At 35.5% G+C, this 27,657-nt stretch overlaps 1 protein-coding gene across 1 annotated transcript in view; it reads left to right on the top strand.

Annotated features, from left to right (window-relative positions):
• Positions 1-17,881: 17,881 nt before the first annotated feature.
• LOC122001356 (LRR receptor kinase BAK1-like) overlaps positions 17,882-27,657 on the top strand; it is a 33,785-nt gene continuing 24,009 nt past the window's right edge. The window contains exon 1 of the mRNA XM_042556065.1: positions 17,882-18,277. Coding sequence (XP_042411999.1) covers positions 18,184-18,277 — 94 coding nt within the window. The 5' untranslated portion in view covers positions 17,882-18,183. The remainder of the gene's footprint in view (positions 18,278-27,657) is intronic.

Raw genomic sequence — 27,657 nt, 5'->3', positions numbered from 1 at the left:
TTCAGCTGCGTATCAGTTCAAGGTAAGCTCAAGAATGCCGGCGAACCACCTCCAGTGAGCTAGAACAACCCTAAACCCACTAAAGTGCCGAAAATGCTGGAAATCTACAACCCGGAGCTCTTTGAATCTGGATGAAGGTGCGGATGACGATTTGCTGTCGGATGGAGCTCAGGAACACTGGAAAACCACCTCCAAATGTTGCTGATGAGAATCAGAGTCGTCGATTGGAGGAACATCTCCAACTCTGGCAAAAATAGAGGCTTGCCGAGAGAAGACTTCCGCCGGAGGGAACACCCGCCGATGGATCCAGATGATCGGGATGACGATGTCGTGAAGCTCTACAATGAGGTTGAAGCTTGAAAGAGTTGATCGGAGAAGGAAAGGGGTCAGAAATCCTGGGAGAAACCGCGCGACGTGAAGCTCAATGAAGGGGATCGACAACCAGAGCTACTGTAGCTTCTGGGTTTAAATCAGATCTGAGATCCAAACCGACGGCTGAAATTGATTTGGAGCTTGATCAACGGTGGAAAGTCACCTAAAATCCGATCCGGAGGTACTGATCTTGATCTAGGGTCTGGATCTACTCTCCCTTAGGTCGGATGGACCAGATCTTCACTCTGGATCTACTCTCCCTTAGGTCGGATGGTTCAGATCTATCAAATCTTTGATGAATGGCCCATAATGCTCCGCAGCTTGATCTTCTCGTTTAACTCCGGTTTGAGCACAAATTTAGTTCAAATAGATCCAAATCCAAGATCCTTTGATGCTTACAAAATAAGAATCAAATATTAGCATCAAATAACACCAAAAATAAGATAATTTGTAATTAGGTCCAAAAATAAATGCAATGCATAAAATGTGATGTAACCATGATTTAAACCTATGAAATCAACATCAAACCATGCATATATGAATCAAAATAATACAGTAAAATCATGGTTATCAGCCTTCGTCCCTCAGATGCACCCGAGCCCGTGGCTCCTCTCCGTGCCATCCTTCACGTTGCCTTGAAGTCCACTTCCCTCGGCTCCACTCCATTGCTCCTCGTCCAGCGGTCCCTCGGATGTTTTCCACGCCATCCTTCACCGACTCAAGGATCCGAGCCCTTGGATTAGCTTTCCAATCTTGGTCGAACCAAGTTCCTCATGTGTTTCACCAAGTCCTGCAAGACTCAAACACAAATTAAACACATATGAAAGTCTAACTTAAATTCTTGACACACACATCAAAACCTAGGTCGATTGCACCAACAATCTCCCCCTTTTTGATGTGTGACAATATGTTTAAGTTAGGCACAAATAATAACTTTGAAAATTATAAGCAATATGTAAACATAAAGCATCAAAACCAAGCTCCCCCTTAATATATGCTCTCAACCGTAATTTTTAAGTTTCGCACACAAGTAGATTTCTAACTTAAACCTACCCATTTCTCCCCCTTTGACACCATCAAAAAGATTGTACCAAACAATCATACACTATATGGCATCAATTCCAATCAAATATTAACCAATAAATTGATTTCAAATACCATCAAAATGCTGGAAGGCTGGTACCAGTCGACTGGTACCTGACACAGTCGACTGGTACACTCTAAAACTGAATTTCAGCCTTTTTCAGTCAACTTCAAAAATTCATAAGAAATTCTAGAAAATTCGAGAAACCATGAAATTTGGATAACACATTTCTTGAAATATTCTTTAACTAGGAAAAATATGTTTTCATGAAAACTCAAAGTATTTTTGAAATATTGACCAAATCTCAAAAACCTTGAAAACATGTAATTATGTATCAATTTACAACCTAGTTTTGCAATCATATGTTTCAATATAGTAGTACCATAGTAAATAAAACATAGAATTGTTTTCAAAACATTTGAAATGTCCAACTATGATCTATGGACAAGATGTCCATTAATTAAACATTTGCTTTCCTCATAGTTGGCCTATGATCACTAAACTTTGATATATTTCATAACTCATCAAAATATCATAAGCATAAGTGAATTATTTGTATCATCCTAATATCTCACATTTATGGTTAGAAAATAATGCAAGTCATTATGAGATAAAGGTAACCTCTACTTAGCCCTTTTTAATCATAAATCTCTATCAAGGCTAAGTGCTCCCCCTTAAGGTCTTAAATCAACCATTTTTCAAGGATTTGAATAATTATTTCTATGGTTGACTTGACCTAAAATCCTCTAACCCTTGAGGATTGATTTTGGCACTCAATAGAAATTCTTTCTAATTGGGTTAACCAAATATTCCTTGGGGATCCATTTTCTATCTATGATCTTGGTTTTTGATTGCCCCTAGCAAGTAGACAATGGTAGGTCTTTTCATTGTTGGGTTCATTGTATCCTAACCCATTTTTCTTAAAACTTGTCCTTTGGCTCCCAATGATCATGTTTAGGGTTTTAGAGTCAATTTCAAATTTTCTAAGGGCATTGGTAAGGTATTCTATCTTTTCCCTTAATTTCTTATTTTCTTCTTCTAAACATGAATCATTTGAACTAGAAGAGGAAGAAGCATGCAAATCATTATCCTTAATAGACATGAATTCTAATTTCTCCTTAAGCATGAAAATATCATTTTTCAAAGATTTGTTTTTCCTTTTGACCTTAAACAAATCATCATTTGTACTTTGAATAATTTTAATTAAAACATGAGGAGGAAGATTGTATACCTCACTTATCGAGACGTCCGAATCTGATGTTTGACCTCCCCCTTCACTTGAGCTCCCTTCTTCATCTTCACTTGAGCTCTTTCCCTCTTCATTTTCGGATGAGGTGGAGGCTACATCATCAATTTCCATTAGAGCAAAATTGACTATATGGTGCTCTTCTTCCTCCGATGAAGATGGATCATCCCATGTTGCCTTTAGATTTTTTACCTTCTTCCCCTTTTCTTTTGTCTTCTTCTCTTCCTTCTTCTTTCCTTCTTTCTTCTTCAAGAGAGAACAATCATCTCTTATGTGTCCTTCTCCTTGACAATTGTAGCAAATGATCTTCCTTGTCCTACTTATGCATCTTGAACTTTTCCTAGCACGAGATTTGTTAGATGAAAAATTCTTAAATGCTCTTCTCATTTGTCTTACCATTTATGCCTCCTGATCGCTATCCATTGAGACACTTGACTCCTCAGAATCGAAAGATGATGGAGATGGAGATTTCTTCTTCTTCCCCTTTCCCTTGTTTGGCACAAGGGCTACTCCTCTTGATCTATTTGCTTCTTCTTCTAATCCTTCAACTCTTGTTTCGTGAAGCTCCATTGTTGAGAAGAATTCATCTACAGAGCTTTTCTCTAGATCCTTTGAAATGTAGAATGAATCTACAATGGAACTCCATGTCAAGGTTCTTGGGAAAGCATTGATAGCTTTCATTATGATGTCCCGGTTGGAGAGTTTCTCACCTACACTTGTTAGTCCATTTAAAATTTCTTTAATTTTAGCATGAGGTGTAGATACCTTATCTCCCTTCTCAAGCTTTACATTATTGAGTTGAGTTCGGAGGAGGTATCTTCTTGCCAATTTAGCCTCCGATGTGCCTTCATGAAGCTCCACTAGCTTTTCCCATAACTCCTTGGCGCTTGAGTAGGTTCCAACCCTTGTTACTTCTTGTTGGGGAAGGGTGTTTAGTAGATGATGTATGGCTTTAGAATTCGCTAAATGTTCTTCCCTTTGCTTCTTGCTCCACCTTGTTTTCTCAAGTATCTTATTGTCTTGATCCCTAGGCACTTCGAAACCATTTTCCATGATTAGCATTATGTCAAAATCGGTTTCGAAAAATACCTCCATCCTCTTCTTCCACCAAGAGAAGTACCCTTCGAATTTAGGTGGATGAATGTTTGAGCCGGCCATTTTGATGAAGTGCTCTTCTTGGCGATTAGTCTGTTGAAGGGCAACCTTGCTCTGATACCACTTATAGGAGGATCGGCTGCCGACTTGAAGGAGGGTTGGATAGCTAGGCCACCCCTAAATCGATTTCTTCTCTACAAGAAGGTTAGTACGCAGTGGAATATACTAAACAAAACAATGAAAGCACTCAAGGAAAAATATAAACGCTAACAAGCTCAATGTAACGTGGTTCGGAGATTGCTTGCTCCTACTCCACGATGTGTCCTTAAGGTGGACGAGCCCTTGATCCTTCGGTGGATCAGTCCCTGGCAATCTCCGGCTAGAGCTTCTCCTTCTCGGTGGAGCAAACCTCTCACAAAGAATCTCTCCCTCTTTACAAGATGAAGTTTAGGTTTAGGAGGAAGAGAGTGAACTTTGGAAGCTTTGGGCAGAGACTAGAAGTTATTCAATGTGCATGAGTAACCTCCTTCATACCCCAAAGCTCTCCTTAAATAAGTGGATAGAGTTGATCAACAAATCAACTCAACCCCGACACCAGTCGACTAGTGTGTCGTTAGACCCAGCCAACGGCTCTCTGCAGAAACTCAATTTCTGCCAACGACTATGTACCAGTCGACTGGTCCCTATAGTCGACAAGCACAGAATCATTCTGTGCATTCTGTGAAATAGGATTAGTCGACTGGTCCCAGTACATTCTCACACACTCATCCTCGGAGTCACCTTTGATGTCCTCTTCCTCGGCCTTCGTCCCTTAGATGCACCCGAGCCCGCGGCTCCTCTCCGTGCCATCCTTCATGTTGCCTTGAAGTCCACTTCCCTCGGCTCCACTCCATTGCTCCTCGTTCGGCGGTCCCTTGAATGTTTTCCACACCATCCTTCACTGACTCAAGGATCCGAGCCCTTGGATGACCTTTCCAATCTTGGTCGATCTTGGTCGCACCAGGTTCCTCATGTGTTTCACCAAGTCCTGCAAGACTCAAACACATATCAAACACATATGAAAGCCTAATTTAAATTCTTGATGCACACATCAAAACCTAGGTCGATTGCGCCAACAAGAACTTCCCTATTTATCTTGAGAACACCTTTGCTATCATAAATAGACAGAATATCTATCCTTGTATTGTTTAGAAACTGAAATCAAGTTCTTTCTAAAACTTGATACGTAAAGATAATTTCTTAAAACGAATATTTTATTCCTATAAACATCTCCCATTGCAACAGCTGCTACTTCTATAGCATTGCCCATGTAAACAGTGATTTCTCCTTCGTGTAGTTGTCAGGTTTCCTGGAACCCCTGCAATGATTTGCAGACATGATCAGTGGTTATCATATCTACATGCCAGGTACCGGTAGATAACACCACTAAACATGTTCCAACTACTATACCTATATTGTTATCTTCCTACGAGGACAACCCACCTACAAATGTCCAGACTGCTTGTAAATGAAGCACTTGCCTTCCAGCTTCTTCATTCCTGCTTTAGTCCAGTACCTAGAGATCATACAGTCTTTCCTGTCAGCCCAATTCTAGTGTCCGAAGAGTTCCTTGAGATTGTACATCATGTCATGGCCAGTAGACATGGTCTGATGCTGATGTTGCAGCACATTTGATATAAAAGCCAAATGTAACTCCGCGTCATCTCATCTGCCTTGACCCATTTCTTATGATACTCAATCTCCTCTTCACTAGAATCACTATTAGGCATATTAGGGCAGACCTCTAACAATACAAACTTATAGCCTTCAGCAGTTAGGGCAATGTCCAGGTTTCTTTTCCAATCTATGTAATTGGGACCAGTAAGTTTGTTCTCTTTCAGTATAATAGCCAGTGGGTTGAAAGTTATCCTAAGAATCATTAAAAAAAAAATTTTGGTCAAGACTCTAAATTTAGAATAATATTGATTCCTCAAACAATATTATTTAAATTTACCAACACCTCAAAACACCGTGAATTTTGCATGTCACGTTAGTGTGGACGTATACAAATTCAAACATTTGTAAGAAGAGGTTTTACCCATTAATTTTATTATCTTGTCATCCTAACTTTATGATAAATAAAATTAATAGTTGGTATTCCTTTGGTCACACAAATAATAGCAGTGACTTCGTTGGGGAGGATACTATTAAATGTGTCTAAGTGTGTACCATTACTTGATATTTAGTCCATTAAATAGGATTGTGCCCCTTCAGTTGGAGAAGATCACACGCTCCTAAATAATGTCCTATAACCATCCATAAAGGAAGTTTGATCTAGTGATCTGTAAACAAACTAATTCGTTGTGGAGGGAGGCACTCAGAGCCAACACGCAAGTTTATTGCATTACTTATAAACCAGTAATGGAGACCATAGAATTTATTTACTAATCCCTCTCCCACTTAGTTATTTAAGGTGAGGAATTTTAACATGCACACACACATCATAGCAAATAAAGCAATAAATATGGAAAAACAATTTTTCAACTATTATGGCCTTTTCTATCACTGCCCTCCATGTGCTGCCAACCCTAGCTACTGCTATCTTTAGCCACCGCAATCGGATCTAGTTGTCGCATCTATCTTGCTTCTTTTTCCGTTGTGCCTCTGGTCCACAAATAGTACCATGCCTCACAAGGATACGATCCACGACAAAAATAGAATTTTACATATATTGATCCTATATTCCACAAAGGAATGTACATGTAATCTAGATCGAAACAAAAATGTAAAATCCTAAAACTAATATATAGCTCCCACTGTATTTAATATATACAATCATGCACACACATAAAATGCTCTCGACATGTCCGAGGGTCCAATCACACACAATCACATTAGGGCCATAATAGTTGGATCTAGGATGCCTGCAACCACAGAGTTAAATCTATTTGCACATCCTACTATTATCCTTCCTAAAATATATATAATATGTGCATATAATTAAACTGAAAACCAAGCACACAGAGGCAAACCCTAGCTCTGATACCAATTGTTGGTTGCTACTCGGAATATCGTATCGGTTCCCCTATACAAAAATTTTGTACAAGTCCTTAACCTTTCCTAACAACCTATTGTGTTCTTTAGAAATTAAATTAGGAATTGCAAACAGAACTTAACATTATTGATTCCAAATTCAATTTATCTATTCTTAAAGGTTTAGACTTGGATCGCAAACGATGCTTAATATTATTAATTCAAATCCACCTATGTTACAAATTTGATTAAATATTTATTTCAGAGATCGGCTTTCAGGTTAAACATGGCGAGGCACTAGGCCTTCTTAGTTATGGGAGCATCCACCACTTCCTAGACAAAGCCTTTCAACAAAATTCAATATTTAATCTCCTTATAGTAACCCTAGGTTTAACCAATAAGAACAATCGAATCACAAGATCAAAAAAATAAAAGAAACATAAATTCAAATCATAAATCTGAAACCTAGAAACGTTAGCCTCTTGTGTTTGGTATTTCATAATCCATACAAAGAAAACTAGTATGATGCGGAACAAGACAACTAGTTATACTTTTCTTTGTAGCTAATAAACCTCACGATCTTCTATCGTATTCCTCTTCTTATCTTAAATGTCGTGTGGGCGTCGATCTACCGAGATGAGAATCCACCCAAGCCTCCTTCTTCTCCTTGCAAGTTTTAACCACGAACAATCTCCTAGAGATGAAGAACTTCGGCCACCAACCAAGCTCCAAGGGATACTAAGAAACAAAGCCTCCTTTCTCTACTTCTTCTCCAACCAAAGTTCGCCCACCAACAAGCTCCTTGAGAGTTGATGCTGCCGGCCACCAAAGAAGAAGAAAAGGAGGAGAGGAAGAAGATGAGGGTGGGCCACCACTAAAGAATTGAGGAGAGGAATAATAGATATGTTGTTGTGAGATGAGACACCTCTACTCTCTCTTTTATATTCCTTGGTCTTGGCAAATAAGGAAAGTTTTAATTAAAACTTCCTTAATTTCCTTGCCAATGAAAGGAAAATTTAATTAAAAAAATTCCTTTTATTCTATTAATGTGGCAGGCCCCTACAACTCCTCCAAATAAGGAAAGTTTTAAACACAAAATTAAAACTTCCTAATTTGTTTCCGAAAATTTTTAAAATAAAATTTTCTCTTTAAAAATTCCCTTCATGGTTGGTTATAAAAGAAAACTTTTATAAATTAAAATCTCTCTATTAAAACATATGGATGATTACAATAAGGAAAGTTTTATCCAAAATTAAAATCTTCCTTTCAATCTACAAATAAGAAAAGATATCAAACCTTTTCCTTAATCCTTTGTAAAAAGTTATAAAAGGAAAGATTTAATTTTAAAACTCTCTTTTAAAATCATGGCTTCCACATAAGGAAAGATTTTAAAATAAACTCCTTTTATTTTTTATATGGCCAGCCACCCAAGCTTGGGTCGGCCGCCACTTGGTCCATCCAAGACTTTATAAATAAGAGGCTACGATAGGAACCGAGAGGAGGAATTGGTTTTGGTTTCCCAATGAACTTGAGCTTCCCATGTTCGCCCCAAACACCCAACTCGAGTTCATCAATAATATCGCATTCCACTAAAGAGTTATTATTGAACTACTGCACCAATCCCATATTACTATATGGGCTCCTTCTTATCATGAGCGTGTTAATCTCCCTGTGTTTAAGATATCGAATGTCCACTAATTAAATGAGTTACTGACAACTCACTTAATTAATATCTAACTCCAAGAGTAGTACCGCTTAACCTTATTGTCATGTCAGACTAAGTCCACCTGCAGGGTTTACATGACAATTCTTATAAGCTCCTCTTGGGGACATTATCAACCTAGATTACTAGAATACAGTTTCATTCTATAATCAACAACACACCATATAAATAATACTATTTCTCAACTTATCGGGCTTATTGATTTATCAAACTAAATCACACCCTTTGATATATTAAAGAAATGAATATTGAGTATATGTGCTTGTTATTATATCATGATTAAGAGCATACACTTCCATAATAACAAAGGTCTTGTTCTTTTATGTAGTCGGTATAAAAAGAACTTACCTTAAATGATCCTGCTCAATACACTTAGAGTGTACTAGTATAATTTTATAGTCAAGATAAACTAATATCAAATTACACTACGACTATTCCAATGATTTGTTCCTATCCATCTTAGTCATGAGCTACTGTTTATAATTTATAAGGAACAGATAATATGATCTTCTGTGTGTGACACCACACACCATGTTATCTACAATATAAATTAATTGAACAACTACACTTAGTATATAAATATAGACATTTGACCAATGTGATTTTTTATTTCAAAATAAATGTTTACAAAAAGCTAGGCTTTTAGTATACACTCTAACATATATGTCTCTCAATTCTCACATCTCACCAAAGTTTACTTTTAAAGCTTGACTTTGCTGTATGATCATTTATTATCAGGCTATTAGTCTCTTAGATGCATTGATCTTATAACTCGCTCTATGTGTTATGCTTTACCTATGTTCCTTTATTAGTTGTTGTCAACATTGCCCTTAATGCTCTTTGTTTTGCAGCCCCTCAAATGCCTCATTTAATCCTCACTAATCTCTACAAATTTCAAGCCACCTAACTGCCCAGGTTCTAAAAAGTTGGGGGTGCTAGACCAAATTGTTGTCAACATGACCCTTAATACTTTTTTTCTTTTTTATTTATTCAACAATCTATCATTAAATTGGATAAATACTAAATTATTTTATTGGTATAGTTAACACCAATGATCAAACTTATATTTTGATGAATGACAAATGGTTAAAATTAGGTTCTGGGTGATCTAATGTTCTTACCAAGTATACAAGACTTGACAGATCTGGATGACCTGACATCAGGCTAAAATCTGGCTAGGTCTGTTGGACCTGATAGCTTGTGGGAAGCCTAGATAGATCTGGAGGACTTGATATCTAGCGGTATGTTCGGCTGGATCGGCGAGACCTGGCAGCTGACTGAAGTCCAATTGGGTATGCAGACTTGACAACTGGTGGGAAGACCTAGTGGGTCAAAGGAGAGTCAAGAGATTTTGCATGGTAAGTGAGGTAAGTCACAGGAGGTGAGTAATCTAGTGAGAACGAGTCCCAATTAGGGACTTTAGGTGCTAGTCTAGCTTAGATCTATTTTAAAAGTATAAGATGAGACCAAGGCTAGGTCTTCGTCTAGAGGAAAGGATGTAATTAATAATGCTTATAATTGTGCTAACTCTAGTTGTAGGTTCTATTATTTTCTGTGCACTAATATGTCTTTACAAGAGTTAGAAGTAAAAAAAAAAGTCTTAGATACTATTCACCCAAGACACCTTGGATTAGTTTGGGGATGCCTTAAACAACTAGCCGAAGCCTCAACATTGGAGGCACGGAGGTGCCTCAGTGGCAGGGAGGCTCCTCAATGCTAGAGATGCGGAGTCACCTCAAGAGGAAGAAGGTGCCTCCCTACGCAGATAAGGACTACGACCGATAATAATAAAGTCTCGACAAACCAAGGTGCCTCTACTAGGAAGGAGGCGCCTCTGTACGAATAAGAGTTATTATCTTCGGTGAAGATCAGATCAACCGTAGGCGCCTCCAAGGGAAGGAGGCACCTCGGATCATTTATAAAAAGAAGGTCATGAGCAACCCTAAAGATATCTCTTCTACGAGCTACTACGATCAATCTGCAACCCCGACTACACTGTACTGCTATTGTGCTACTGCTTCATGACATCTGACAGCTGCTAGAAAATTGACACCAACTCACGTAGATTTCATTCTCTGAAGTGTTGGTAACGATTTTATTATTATATATTTTTCATACTTACAAAAGGAAAGTGTAAGGTGTTACACTTTCCTCATCTTTGTATTCAGATCACTCTTCTGGCTATTTCAAAAGAGAATCTAGTGGATTACCCATCGATATGGTATGAGGAATCGTGGATCTTAGAATAAGAGTTGCCAAAGACTCTGAACTAAGTAACCAACCGAGTTTTTTTGTTACTCTTTCATACTTACTTTTTCCACTGTACTACTTTTAAAGTTGTTAAAAATACTCTGTTTTTAAAACACACGTGATTCATCCCCCCCCCCTCCTCCCCCTCCACCTCCCTCATGCATCACGTGCCTACAATTCTATATATTCAACCTGTTAATATCTAACTTATTTCTTTTTTTTGTATAACTCTTAAAAAGAAGAGAGAAACTAAATATTATAGTTAGTAACATGAATATAAACTTTAAAATTAATACTTTACTTTAATTGAAGACTTAAAGTTTAAAATTTACTCCTTCAAATGTATTTCAATTTATTTCACACTTAGATAAACTTGTAGTTAAACAAAGTATCCTCAATATCACAATTAGTAAGTTGGGTGTGTGAGCACTGTATGTACTCCACCATGAACATGGACCAAATGTATCATCATTTTTTTTACATGTTTTTACTACCAATGTTTTATCAAATAATTCAGTCTTGTCTCTATATTTAACAAATTCCTTATTAATAATTGTATCTTGTAGATCAAACCCATTGGCAAGAAAAATTTCTATGCATTCAAAAATCCCCGTCACGACCTCCTCTTTTAGAGCAATAAAACTATCTTTATAGTAAAAATAGAGATTCAATAAAAAGATAGTGGTATACAATGTTGTATCAAGTTTATCCTTCATTTTTGACTCAATAATTACTATGATAAGCTGATAATTTGGTTCTATGTTATTCAGGACCATCTTGATATCTTCTTTAGCTTGAAGAAGCTTCCCATATAAAACTTCATAGATGACTTTCTATCTCCATCTACCGGTCAAAGAACTCTTACCAAAGGAGCAAATATTTTTAAACAAAATGTCACTCCATCCAAAAACTCATGCTCATCACAGTAGAGTAAGTCAATTTCCTTTTATTTATTTTTGAGCATTTATATTTCTTCCACATATCACTTGTAAACATGACCCTTAAACTAGATTTTTTTTAATCAAACTTTGACATGTGAGGAAATTTTATGCAAACCTGGTAACTCCTGGCTGGACTATGTCTCTCTTCTTCATGAAACTTCTCATCAATGACAAAGTCTTATGGTGAGCATTAATGAAAATAGTAAAAGATTTGGCTTGCTCAATAACCTTTTTATATCGTAGAAGCTTGCCAATATTTGCAAGTATGTGATGAACAGTGTGAGTTGCATATGAACTCCAAAAGATCCCAAGTTATTTTTCTCTCATCAATTTAGCTATAGTCATATTATTGGTGGCATTGTTAATTACAATCTGAACAATTTTCTAAGCTCCTACTTATTCAACACACTTGCCAATATACTTAAAAATAAATTCAGTTGTATGTACACAGGGCCGGCTCAAGGCATAGGCCATTAAGGCCTATGCCTAGGGCCCCTATTATATTGGGGCCCACCAAATTTCATATATATATATAAAGTAGTTTATTAAATATTTAAAATTATGCGTAAAATAAATTTAGTTGAGATTTCTTTTTATTGATAAATTTAATTGTTTTTTGCTAGTCAAATTATATTTAGTCAGTAATTTTAAATTTTTTAAATTTAATCAATAATTTTTAATTTTTAATAGATTAAAATCTAGATCGTTTTTATTTTTTTTCTCTGGTTTTCACCGTTGATCTTTATTAGTTAACTATTTTTCATTAAATAAATTTTCTTAATACTTTATCAAAATTAAAATTAATAAAAAGATATAATTTGATTTATGAAGCTCCCTCTAATATCCTACTAGGATAGAACTCTTGTGCAGTTAAACCTTCTAGCTGTCTAGGCTCTGATACCACTTGTAGGATCGAAAAAATTTAGATATCTCCATAGTTGCATGATATTTCCCACTTTGGACTTAAACCCTCATGGTTTAGCACTTGTGCTCTCCCCAAAAGGCCTCATACCAATAGAATTATCTTTTTTTTTTATAAACCCATGATATTTTCCATGTATTTTACAATGTGAGACTATATTTGTAACCTTACAAATCCAACACTCGAACATATTCTCTCGGTTACATACAATAATTTTATTGTTGTGTCAAGACTTTCTTTCCTCAAAATTGATTGATATTTTTTTAATTAGCAATAAAAATGTATATTAATAATATTATAATAATTTATTACTCGTTTCCAAATTAGTTAACATAAATATTTTTATTTTTAAAATTTTACTAATAAAGAAGTGATGTTTGATGCAAAATAAAGTTATTGATACATGATTTGTCACTACTTTCAATTGTATAAATTATTATTGACAATATATAAAATTATTCTTTTAAATTTTACTAATAAAATGAAATATCACCCTCGGGACATGGTTGAGTTGGCTAATGTACAATGGAAAAGAGGTTGAATCTCGGTAAAGTCGAAAAAATGCTCTTCTCACAATAGTCAACTACAGCTTCTTGATTTACCTCCTTATATAATCGTAAAATTGGCCGTGTTAAACTGCTAGGGTGGCAACTTTTACTTTTTACTATAACTAATAAAATTAAACATCGCTAATAATAGTTATTTTAAAAATATTAAGGTCTTATTTTTTCTGCCTAGGGCCTTAAGAAGGGTTGAGACGGCCCTGTATGTACATCATCTGAAAACTCTTTAGACTCTAAAAATATAGTACTCTCCTTGCAATTAATATACAAATTTAAGATGCATCTTCTTTTTTATCACTCCATGCATCTGTCATGATCAAACACTCATTCTTTACCTATTCTTCTTTATGTTTCTTCAACAGTTACTTTGTTCTTTCAACTTCAGCTTTCAATAGTGGCTCCCTATATTGATATATTGAGTCATGTCTCCTTAATTGCTAAAGTTATTATTATCAACAATATTGAATGAGATTTCATTTTCATAAACTGGTCTCCCAACATATTGTTAAATTTGTTGAGTTCTCTATTTGAAAAGTGTCTCATTTCTAGTTTTTTGGTGAAGCACTTTACTCCTACTTGAACCTACATTTTCTGGAGCAATTACCGATGCATATATATCCATGGGACCAATTGGAAGAAGTTTTTTAATTCCATCTATCCCTTTAATTTCATGACCTTTTTCTTCATTTGAAGAAACAGTCACATCTACTCTACAATTTTGTTCTTCCATTATTTTGTTCTTTTTTCTGTTCCTCCTTTTTAAAATAGTCCGTTTGCACTTATTTCTATCTTCTTAAGATACTTTTAGACAACTAGATATATTTTCAACTTTTTTTTCTATGTGCTTCTTGATCCTATTCACTCCCCTTAATATCGTTTATCTCCACAACTTGTATTTAATTTTGTCAAGGTTTTTAAGATTAATCAATATTCCAGACTCTCATCCAATGTCATTTGACTTTCTCCTAAGAATCTCAGATTTGGGTTGAGCGACGAATGTTGTCAAAATAGTTTGCTTGCCATTGTGATAACCTGAAAAGTGATTTAAGAATAACTTTAGGAACTTTATAATCATTAACAAGTCTGAAAAAATATATATATAATAATTAAGATATAATTATATAACAAGTCTGAGAAATAAAAAAAATATTTTATATATTTAAATCTGATTTATATAAATTAATTAAATTTGTTATATTTTTTATTTTAAATATATTTGTATATATTTAAATTTGATTAACTGATTTATATAAATTAATAAAATTTATTAGATTTTTTATTTTAAATATATTTTTTATATATTTAAAATATGATTTATTAGATTTTTTAAATTTTAAATATATTTTAATCTAATTTATATAAATTAATAAAATTTATTAGATTTTTCTAATTTAAAATATATTTTAATATTTTTATATATTTAAATTTGATTAATATGAATTAATAAGATTTATTAAATTTTTATATTAAATTTATTTTTTATATATTTATTTTTTCATGAAATAATAAAATTTATTAAAAATCTTTTAAATATATTTTTATATATTTAAATTTGATTTTCATGAATTAATAAAATTTATTAGATTTTTTATTTTAAATATATTTTAAGATATTTTATTGGGATAATTTAATTAGACTTTCTGAAAGTTTATTAGAACTATTTTATTTAAATTATGAGTTGATTAATTAATTAAATGTATACATAAGTTGAACTTAAGGAAAATTACGAGAAATGCTCAGTACCGTTACTGGTGGCTTGCCTCGTGATTGCGACACCTCCGGTGCCGTCAAAGGCGTCCCATGGTGATTCGAATGATTGAAGAAGAAACAAAGAAATTAACTGAAAGAAATTAACAAGATTATCTCAAATGATTGAAGAGGAAGAGATGATCGAAGAAGTAGAATCCGCGGTGGTGAGATGAGAGGCAGACGAAGATTCAAAGAGAGTTTAATTTGGGCTTTAATTTATATGGATGGTTGGACTGCTTAAGCTAGCAACCTATTATCATTTCGATGTAGTTAACAACCACTTAGTGATGAGGTGGTACCTAAGCGACCACCTAATATGAAATTTAGAACACTGTGAACTGGTCTCCTTAAGACGATTTAGTAGCTAAGGCATGAGGTACTATCAACTTGAGGTCTAAGGTTTGAATCTCGACATAGCCGAGGTAAATGTCTTCTTCATGCGCCAGCCACTATTCCAAGGACTAGTAACCATCTATAATTTACTTCCTCCATATTGACTTTGGGATATATTGACAGTACACCTTTTACCCACTAGAAGACTTTTAACTGTCCATTTGAGTGTGCTAAGTTATGCTCTAGCAAGGATGGAGCCACGTTTTGGTTTGATGGGGTAGCTGCCCTACTTCAATTTTGTGTAAATATCTTTAGAGATGTATAAATTATAAAAATATTAGAATCTTTCCATACTAAAAAAATAAAAATAAAGACAATATTTAAAATTTAAATGATTTTCTATAAGTTAATTATTCTTCCTTCATATCTCTCCTTGCAACCTTTGTCCCCACTCCCCATTTACATATTTTCTTGTCCCACTCCTCATTTACATATTTTCTTGTGAGCACAAATACTAGGATTGGTTTTTCATTCTCTAAGTGTTGGATGATAACAATTTTTATCCACTTGATATAAGGGGCCTACAACATCACTTTAGTGCTTCTCACATGTGATGCCTTAGTTACATCATGCAACTACTTTAATCTCCATGACCTTTCAAATCATAAACTCTCCCTACTCCATGTATGTCTAAATCCCAGCACAATTATTTATATATATATATATATATATATATATATATATATATATATATATATATATATACCCACAAAATCTAAAAATAGAATATTTTACACAAACATCAAAATCAAAATCAAAATCGAACACATTGGATATAGTTGTGCAAACCATCGAAATATAATCATGACTTGAGTCTAAATAGTCAAAATCTAAACGTATTACATCAGACAATATTGAAAAATGTGATATGAGATTCGTCATGATAAAATTAAATATTATAAAATGCAAGTTGAGTGTTTCAGTTGGCTTTAGAAAGCAATAAATTATATCTTGATCTATCTATCTGATAAGGGTCATAGTTTAATAAGGGTTGTAGTTTAATTTGTAGAAAGGTCGCTATCAAATGTTATTTATGACAAAAGATCTAAAACATAGAGTAGAAGACTTTTAAGCACAATATTGCTATGTTTCTCTTAGAAATGATTGTTCATTTCCATGGTCTTCTTTTATTCATCTTTCTCTCTCTAATTCTAGTTGTTTAGAGAATTTAGTGAACTATTCGGTAAAATCTAGATTTATTTATAGTTTAATAAATATAAACGTGCATGATTTTTCTTCACAGATTTTTGTTTAGGATAATTTGTCATTTGCTCATTGCATAATTTTTGTGACTAACCAAAAAGCATTTTGGATTTTTTTTTTAGAAAAAGCTATTTGTCTTTGTAGACTTAAGGTAGACGAGAGTAACCTTTTAAAATTTTTTATATCATTTATTCAAAATATATAATTTTTTTTTATAAAATATTTGATGAGTTATCATGATTTAAGTAAAGTACCTAAATCCATGTTTATAGTGGTAGACCTACATAACAGGCCCATCAAATACCAATATGTGGTAGTTCTATTTCTATTGCGTTTTCATTTTTAAAATTTCCTAAAAATAAAATAATTATCATACAAGGCAAAATGCACTCATTTTACGTAAATACAATCAAACACGAGGGCGATAACAAAAGGAATTGTGCACCGTGAGATCCTTCAGTAATAAAATTTAAAATTTAATTACAATGTATTACTAAAATTTTTTTCTTTATACTAATAAATTTGGAAATATTGACTATTAGGATGGATTTTATATCTATTTTTTATTTATTCTTTATTCTTACAGTTAATAGAAAGTTATTTTATAAAATTAAATTAATCGTCTATTCAACATTATGACTTATTTATTTATTTATAAACAGAATTGTTATATGCAAATTTTCCGCTGACAGATTTGGTATGGAAATCTCTCAATTTCAAAGAACGTGTGCTCATTATTTTTAGAAAGTGACGTAGGCATGGTCACACAAACGAGGGATGTGCACTTCAATTAATATAAAATATTTACAAACTTTAAATTTTTATACTGCAATTTATAAAATAACTAACTACAAATCAAAGATAAGAAAAATGATTCGAAGAGTGACAGTGGTAAATCGGTACACTAGGTGAGTAAATTGCCCTAATAATAAAAGCTAAAAAGAAAAGTGACCGCACTGATGACGCCAAATATACCCCGGAGACCGGGACCCACCCCTTACTTTAATCATCTATTCCACCCTCTTGCACTTTTGTTTACTCTCCGTGTGGGTACCCACCCAAACACCCACCGCTATGCTTTTAGGTTCCTCGAGCGAGCATAGATCCGAAAAGGTTTGACTTGATCTAGTTTGACTACGCACCGGATCAGTATACGGGAAATGGGACAGGGACAGGAAACTCCGACTCACAACGCAATTGTGGCCGTTGGATGGCGTCAAGTTGGTCCAGATGTTGATGTTGATGGCTTTGTATTGAGCCAAATCCGTTCTTCCTGCTCGCTACGAGACAGCAACCCCGTCCAGGTTGTGCCTTACCGAGCAAAGAGAAAGCTCCAAAACTGATCAAAAGTAAAAGCGAAGCGGGGAAGGGGGAAGCAGATAAGCGCTCGTCGTCGGGGTCTTGGATTCAATCCCATCCCGTTTCCTAGTTGCATTGATATCCTGTGCACGGTTGCCTCCACCACCGCGTCCCGCTTCCATTTTTGGTGTCCGGCGGAGTTCTGTCGAGGAATGCCGGAGGATGGTTGTTAGTTGAGAGGTCCTTGCATCTGGAGCTGTTCCTTCTGGAGTTCGGGATGGGTTTCCAGTTCAGGTTGCTGTAAGAAGGCACGGGACGGTTTGAGGTGAAAATGGTGAGAGTGGTGTGGGAGCTAATGCTGCCGGGGTTCTTTTGGTTTATCCTGACGTTCGACACCTTCTCGACGGTTCTCTCCAACATGGAAGGTATGGAGCGATCTTTCCTTGTAGACTCGTGCCGGTACTGGGTGTTTTTGAAATTTGGGGTTTTGTGAGAGTGATAAAATTCTGGATTATTTTTTTTTTTTGGTTTCCCCGAGCTCCTTTTCTCCCGGAAGTTTTAACCACTGGAACATACGAGTTACGCCGCAGGCTCAGCAGGATTTGGAAATGGATATTAATGGTTGGACGGCTATCTAAATACTGCTAGCCTTAGTTGATAGTTCTCGTAAAACTTAAGCCGCATGATTCTAAGAACCGTATAAGAATTCACATATAGAAAATGCAAGAACATAGAACTTGATTGAAGAACCATCATTGTCTTTAGCGTCGTCTAGAAATAATCCCTGTGAAAGAAGATGCAGCGGAAAGAAAAGGAAAGTTTTCCAAGGAGCTTAGGGGTGATAACGCCAAAAAGTTTTAGGTCAATGGGGAACCAAAAGCTTTGTCAAGATTATTCCTAAACCCTTGGGGACGAACCCTATATATAGTGGATATCTATTATCAGTCCATAGATAATAATAGATGCAGGACTATAAGTTCATATATATACTGAATATCTATTATCAGCATATAGATGATAATAGATGCGGGACTAAAGGTTCTATACATATGAGATCCACATCCAATTACTCGAAACCCACTAGACATAATTTAGATCACTTTAAAGTGTTCGGATGATATTCACATGTGCAACTTACAAATAAACCCACCTAATAATCCAAGAATCTCCCACTTGGGCTATATGTGAGTTGTATGTAAAATACAAGTAAAACTTTAGTTGATATCAAACTTGATTGGTATAAAATATCCTTATAAACAATCTGGTTCATTAACTTCATTGGTATAGGACTAAAAAGATCATAACTACTGTATATGATCGTAACAAGCCCCAACAGTAATCACAATACCAATGTCATTAATGACATAGACCAAGATGTAGATGTGTAGAGTGAAAATTACATGAAATGTAATCAGTACATGCCAATTTTCAACTAGTCCTAAGATGACCTCAAAAGAGGTCAGATCATATTTGCAAAATACTTTATGCTAAACTGCAATAGCAAATCATAATTTAAATTATATGATTCCAAAAGGAATCTATATCTTATTTACCGACACTAAATGCTAAATAACAACAGTAAATAATGATATCATAGTCACAGTGCCAAACAAACATATAAATTCCCATTAATGTTTTGAACTTTAAGTACGTACAATAATGAAAACAAATGTTTGTCTTTATTAATCAACATAGAGCAATAAATACAGACTCCTACTAGATGAGTTATTCTTCCATAAGAAGGACTCTTATATCCATAACATGCACATGAAACACCTTAGGCACTAAGTCTTTGGTGAGTGGATCGACCAACATGAAATCTGTGCTGATGTGCTCTACCATAATCTGACGACTCTGAACTCTTTCTTTAACCGTTAGACACTTGATGTCGATGTGTTTAGACTTTGATCAAGTACGATTTTTCTTGGCATAAAGTTCTGCGGCTTTATTATCACAGTAAATCCTCAATGGCCTGTCAATGCCATCAACGATCTGCAATGCTGTGATGAAGTTCCGCGGCTAAATCCCGTGATTAGATGCTTCATAGCATGCTATCAACTCTGCCTCCATAGTAGAAGTGACTATTAACGTCTACTTGATACTCTTCCAAGATATAGCCCCTCCAGCAAACATGAAGATATAGCCCGAAGTGGACCTCCTGCTATCCAAGCATCTAGCAAAATCAGAGTCTGAATATCCAATCACCTCCAAGTGATCTGATCTCCAATACGTGAGCATATGTTCTTTAGTTCTTTGCAAATACCGCATCACTCTCTTTACCACTTTTCAGTGTGACGGTCTTGGATTACTAACATATTTGCCTAACATTGCCACTATAAATGCTATATCTAGTCGAGTACAAACTTGTACATACATGAAACTTCCCACTACTAACGCATATGGGAATTGCTCCATCTCCTTTATTTCAAGTTCAAGCTGTGGACACTGCTGCAAGCTGAACTTGTCACCTCTTGACACAGGTGTATTACTAGGTGTACAGTTCCGCATACCATACCTTATAAGCACATTTTCAATATAGGCCTGTTGTGAAGTCCAAAAATACCTTTTGAACGATCACGATATATCTGTATGCCTAAAACAAAAGATGCTTCACCAAGATCTTTCATTTCAAAATTAACAGATAGAAATGACTTGGTTTGATGCAACATACCTTTATTATTGTTCGTAAGCAATATATCGTCCATGTACAAAACAAGTATAATAAACTTGCTCCCATTGAACTTGACATATATGCATTGATCAACTAGGTTCTTTTTAAATCCAAATGAGATAACCACTTGATCAAATTTTCGGTACCACTGATGGATGCCTGTTTTAAACCATAAATGAACTTCTTTAATCTACATACTAGGTGCTTTGAGACTTTAGACTCAAAGTTCTCTGGTTGCACCATATATATAGACTCCTTTATGTCTCTATTGAGGAATGTAGTCTTTACACCCATTTGATGTAACTCCAAATCATAATGAACTACAAGTGCCATGATTACTCTAAGGGAGTCTTTCGTTGACACAGGTGAGAAAATCTTCTTGTAATCAATGTCTTCTTTCTGAGTGAATCCTTTGGTAACAAGACGAGCCTTATACTTTTCGACATTGCCCCTTGAATCTCGCTTGGTTTTAAATATCCATTCACAGCCAACGAGCTTCTTTCCTTCAAGCAATTCGACAAGTTCCCAAACGTCATTGTCCGCCATAGACTTCAACTCTTCTTGCATGACGTTAATCCACCTTTCAGGGTTAGAGCATTGTTTGATTTCTTAGAAAGATGTAGGATCACTCTCCAACCCTATGTCAAAATCATGCTCATGGAGATAAACATAATTATAAGAATTTGTGGTTCTTCGTTCCCTTGTGGATCGTCTTAAATCATGCTCTTGGAGATAAACATAATCACAAGAATTTGTAGTTCTCCGTTCCCTTATGGATCGCCTTAAAAGCACTTGTGTTTGAGGTGGTTGAGGTACTTGTTTATCAATATGAGACAATACTTCAATTTCAGTGGTAAATTCCTTCAATTGCATTGGAGATGTCATGGGAATATCTTGGTTCACTACACTCACTGATGTGTGATACCCATAATGTGTGGTATGGTAACCATACCGCTACTGATCGCACTAGTAGTAACCACAGGAGGATCACCAATGCTTTCCTCAAAAGATACTTCCCTGATTTTATTACTCTCACTATCCTTAATGAACTTGACATTTCCTGTTTCGAAGAAGGATCTATTAAAGGGATCATAAAATTTATACCCTCTTGACTTTTCAGAGTATCCTACAAAATTACAGCTAATCGTTCTTGAGTCCAGTTTTCTTTTATTAGGCTTATCAGGCCTAGCTTCAGCTGGATAACCCAGACGTGTAAGTGCCTAATGCTAGGCTTCTTATCCGCCCACATATCGAATGAGGTTTTAGTTACTGCCTTACTAGGTATTCTATTGAGTAGGTAAACTGCAGTCTTGAGTTCTTCATCCCACAAGGACTCTGGTAGAGAAGTGAAAGCCATCATACTTCTTATCATGTCTTTTAGGGTTCGATTACGACGCACAGCTATACCATTGTGACTGGGTGTACCAGGCATGGTATACTGAGGCACAATTCCACACTCAGCAAGGTAATTCGCAAAAGGTCCTGGACGTTGTTCACCTGATCCATCATATCGACCGTAATATTCACCTCCACAGTCGGATCAGACAGCTTTAATTTTCTTACCTAGTTGAAGTTCAACTTCGGCTTTGAAAAATTTGAACATGTCCAAAGATTGCGATTTCTCATGAATAAGCTACAGATAACTAAATCTGGAATAGTCATCTATGAAGCTAATAAAATATGTGTGTCCATTCCAAGATGCCTTAAGGAATGATCCACAAATATCCGTATCTATTAGTTCCAAAACATCACTACAACGGCTAGTCCTCTTATTCTTTTTGTTAGTGGTTTTCCCCTTAATACACTCTATGTAGATATCAAAGTCTGACATGTCAAGGGAATCGAGAATTCCATGTGACATTAATCTTTCTAGGCATTGTTTGGATATATATCCTAACGCCTATGCCACAACATGGAAGAATTCTCGTCAGTTAATTTGCGTTTCGTACCTATACTATGCATTATTACGTTGTCAACCGTAGGAGTAAATGTGTTCAATTTATAAAGCTTATCAACCAAGGAACCATTGCCAACCAACACTAATTAAAGAAAATACTGAAATTTCCATTTCTAAATGAATAAGAATAACCTGATTTGTTCAAACAAGAAATTGAAATTAAATTTCGTCGAAAAGACGGTACAATAAATGTATTTTCTAAATCTAGAAAGACATTGGTTCCTAAACAAAGCCTAAAAACACCAATCAACTCAACTTTAGCCTTCTTTCCATTTCTTGTATAGATGTATCTTTCACCATCAAGAAGAAGTCGGCTCCTGAGACAACCATGCATAGTGACACTTATGTGAGTAGTAGTATTGATATCTATCCACCAAGTGTAAGTGGGTATAATAGCTAAATTGATTTCCGAACTAACAAAGTTGAGAAGTTTACCTTTCTTTACACGCCAGTTGGCGTACATGAGGCAGTCTTTCTTCATATGACCTTTCTTCTTGCAAAAGAAACAAGTAGATTCCTTATTCTGCTTCTTGTGCTCCTTATGGCCATTGCCTCCAGAATTTGCAGTTTGTTTTCCTTTTCCTTTGTTATTGATCCCCTTTCATTTCTTGCTCGCATTTTGAGAACCAGATGCTAAGTGAGCACTCTTAGATGTTTTAATCTTTAGTCTCCTTTCCTCTTTCACACATTGAGCTATAAGCTCATTCAATGTCCACTTTTCCTTTTGAATATTATACGATATATTAAAAGGAGTGAACCGTGCAGGCAGAGACATCAAGACGAAATGCACTAACATACCCTCAGACATATCGAATTTTAGTGCTTTCAGACTTATCGCTATATTGGACATCTCTATAATGTACTCTCTTATGTTTCTTTTACCATTATACCGCATGGTCACCAGCTTCGTAAGAAGTGTGGTAGTCTCGACCTTTTCATTTGAGGTGAATTGGTCTGCTAATTGGTCCAGGAAACTCTTAACATCTCCTCCCTCTGTTATTGAGTCCTTTATTGATGTCGGTATAGGAAGTTTCATGATACTTAGACACATGCGATTTGATTTCTCCCACAGCTGAAATTTAGCCCTATGCTCTATAGTACTAGTACTGGTCAAAGGTGTGGGACGATCACTCCTTAATGCATAGTCTAAGTCCATGCAACCTAAGACTACGGTCACATATTCTTTCTATTCAGTAAAATTCGAACCAGTTAGTGTTGGGATGTTATTAATGCTGGCAGTTACAGATTGCACTGAAATTTAAGAGAGAAATTTATTTAAGCTCACGATTTAACTAAAGCCAAGAACATATAAGTAATATCAAATTATCTAAATAAAATAAAATTTTAAATGCATATAAATGGACTCTTTATGAGATATCAAGTACAACATAATGTGCCTTCCTTTGGGTCGACACATTATTTGTTTGCGATACTTTCTAATATAACTCAAACTTTAATTGGCCACACAATGTGCCTTCCTTTGGGCCGACTCATTGTGCGTATAATATGATATTCTATATGAATTATATTTTGGTTCATAGCTTACAACAACTTTAATCGGCCACATAATATGCTTTCCTTTAGGCCGACATATTGTGTGCATGATCTGAACAAAATAATATCTTGTTCCATAGTTGTAAGCTACATTATGTATATATCTGGCCTAAAAGTAATCTTCCTTTGGGCCGATTACCTTTAGCATAGATATACGTCTACCAACATAAAATGTACTAAACCTACCTAAGGTGTCTTCTTTTGAGCCAATACATTAGTTCAACTTAGTAGCACATTGTGTGGATAGACTTAAGAAAATTTTAGGAACTTAATTCGAACAGAAATTATTTAATCAGCCTTAACAAGTCTAAATTAGACTTATCAATCAATTGATACCATATGACAGTTGATTGGTTTTATCCAATCAATTATCACAATCGATTTAAAAGTCTATTATATGCCACTACATGATCATATATAGAACCCTCCTTTAAGAAGCTAAAACTCCTTGTAAGTTCTATTTCAGAATTTTTTTTAATTAAAAAAAATCTTAATCGATTATAAAAAAAATCAACAATCTCAATCGATTAAAAAAAAACTTAACCAACTAAAATTGACATAGTCGCGAGTCTAAAACGGGAAATCAATTAAGAAAAATTCTTAATCAATTTCTATTGATTCTGTTCGATGTTTTAGGTTTGGTAATCGATTGGTCGACCAAATCAATCGATTAAACCATCACTAATGAAAGATCAAGCCTTGCCTAGATTTTCTATACAAAAGATTTCGATGATAAAAAATTTGTATTAACTAGGAAAAACTTGATCTAGCATACAAACAATAAATCGACAAAAAATATATATTATATTGCCATGAAAACATGAAGAAACAGAGCTTTGGTTATGATACCAATTGATAGTTCTTGTAAAATTTAAGCCGCATGGATTCTAAGAACTGTATAAGAATTCACATATAGGAAATACAAGAACATATGAGCATGGATCTTCATTTCATCAATTAAACATGACATAAAAAAAATATATATAAACAAATATGACAAGGAACCTGATTGAAGAGCCATCATCGTCTTTAGCGTCCTCTAGAAATAATCCCTGTGGAAGAAGATGCAGCAGAAAGAAAAGGAAGGTCTTCCAAGGGGCTATTTTAGGTGAATGGGGAACCAAAAGCACTGTCAAGATTATTCCCTAAGCCCTTGGGGATTAACCCTATATATAGCAGACATCTATTATCAGTCCATAGATAATAATAGATGCAGGACTATAAGTTCACATATATACTGAATATCTATTGTTGTGAGAAGCAAGGGTAGATAAGTCTTTTTATCTTTTGTAAATAAGTTGATGCTCAGGGTTGTGTGGCGATATAAGCATATGTAATTCTCCTGAAATAAGATGAATATTAAAAACTCTTTATTCCAACATAGTATCAGAGCAAAGTTCCGATCCCTAACCCTAACCCTAGCCGTCGGCGCGTCTTCTTCCTCTTTGCCCTAGCGCCGACCAAGCTTTCCTCTTCCTTTCTTCATCGCGATCTCCTGGCGCCGACCAAGCTTTCTTCTTCCTTTCTTCATCACGATCTCCTGCACTTCACTCTCTCTCGAATTCCTTTTCTTCAGCCTAGTCTACTGCCACCGCCCCTTCCAGAAAAATTTTAATGGCGGACAACGCTAGCGAAACCTCGGGGATTTCTGCGAACCCTATGTCTTCTTCAGGACAGGTACAACCGGTTTTCACAATGGCAGACACTGGAGGGTCCGGTCTTCAGATAGTATCAGAAAAATTGTCTGAGACAAATTATGCATCTTGGGCAGTTGCCGTTGAACTTTATGTCGAAGGCCATGATAAACTTGATATTCTTCATGGCACTAAAGTGAAACCAGATGAAAAGGATCCTAGCTTTCGCACTTGACGGCGTGACAATATTCAATTAATGACTTGGATGCTTAACTCTGTTAATTCTGGCATCAAACAAGTCATTCTTCATAACAAAACAGCGTACGACATATGGAAGACACTGGAGCATATGTATGGACGTCGACATGATATGCTGCGTACTTATCAGATCAGCAGTCAAATTTTCAAACTTGAACAAGGTTCTATGTCAATCACCAATTATTTTGCTACTCTGAAGGGACTGTGGGATAGTTTGACTACTACCGGATGGAAAATTGGAGTTCCACTGATGATCATCAGAGATATTTAAAGCTTCTGGAAAAAGACAGAATTATTAAATTTTTAGATGGACTTACTACAGAGTTTGAGGTTTTAAAAGGGCAAATTCTTGGTCTTGATCCTACTCCTTCTCTAGAACAAGTTTACTACAAAATTCTAAGTGAAGAAGGTAGAAAAAGGACCATGAACAACAAGGGGATTTCCACTGGAGGTCCTCCGATTGGGGAGACCTCTGTCTTTATTGGTTCTGCAAACAAGTTTCGGCCTGGGGGAACTAAAACACAAGGGGACAGTTTTTGTCGGCACTGCAAGAGAACTAATCATGATTCAGATTTCTGTTGGGAAAAATATCCAGAAAAGAAACCTGAAAAATTTAAGCACAATGCTAAGAAGGCTCCTAATAGTAGTAATATTGCTATCCAAAAGTTAGAAAGTGAAGAGACTATTGGTTCCTCTGTGTTCTCTATCACGGGATTGTCTTCTACTGATATTGTTAACCTCCAGCATCTTCTCTCTCGGCTTCAGGCTTCATCTTCGGCCTCTACTCCTACAGACTCTACTCCATTTCAAGCGCACACAGGTATCCGTGGCCTGGGATTAAGTGTTACTGGTCCCAGTTTTTACAGCCCTGGGTCATTGATTCAGGATCTACGGATCACATGACAAATGCTGCTAACTCCTTTATTTCTTATTCTTTATCCTCTGGGCAGGAGAAAGTGATCATTGCAGATGGAACCAAAGCCACTGTTGCTGGCAAAGGTTCCATAAAACTTACAGATCATTTTTTCCTTTCCTCTGCACTTCACGTTCCTTCCGTCTCTATTAATTTACTTTCTGTTAGTAGCATTACTAAACAACTACACTGCTCCGTAACTTTTTTCCTTGATCATTGTGTCTTCCAGGATTTCGAGACCAAGCAGACGATTGGGACTGGCCGTGAAGTAGGGGGTCTTTATTATTATCAGCTTGAAACAACATCTGCTCTGAAATCTGCAGCCAAGTGTTTGGGAACTAAGCATCAAGAAATTCTTTTATGGCATTCTTGGTTGAGACATTTGTCTTTTCAGTCTTTGAAAATTTTATTTCCTAGTCTGTTCCTTTCTATTTCTCTTCAGTCATTTCAATGTGAAATCTGTCAGTTATCCAAACATTGTAGAACACATTTTTCTGAGTCTTTAAAGAAGAGTTTGTCTCCATTTGATCTTGTTCATTCGGATGTGTGGGGGTCCTCTCCTGTGACTTCTTTGGATGACTATCGATATTTTCTCTCTTTTATTGATGACTTCACCCACTGTACATGACTTTATTTGATGAAAACCAGGGAAGAAGTTCCTTGTCTCATTCAAAATTTTTGTAGAATGGTTGAAATCCAATTTAACTCAAAGGTGAAGATTCTTCGTTCTGACAATGCCCGTGAGTACTTTACACAGTCTCTAAATACTTTTCTTGAAGACTCAGGAATTCTTCATGAGTCATCTTGTCCCTACACAC

This window comes from Zingiber officinale, chromosome 7A (assembly GCF_018446385.1).
Source record: "Zingiber officinale cultivar Zhangliang chromosome 7A, Zo_v1.1, whole genome shotgun sequence".
Lineage (NCBI taxonomy): Eukaryota > Viridiplantae > Streptophyta > Magnoliopsida > Zingiberales > Zingiberaceae > Zingiber > Zingiber officinale.
Note: the sequence above shows the minus strand (reverse complement) of the source record. Positions and strands in the feature narration are given on the sequence as shown.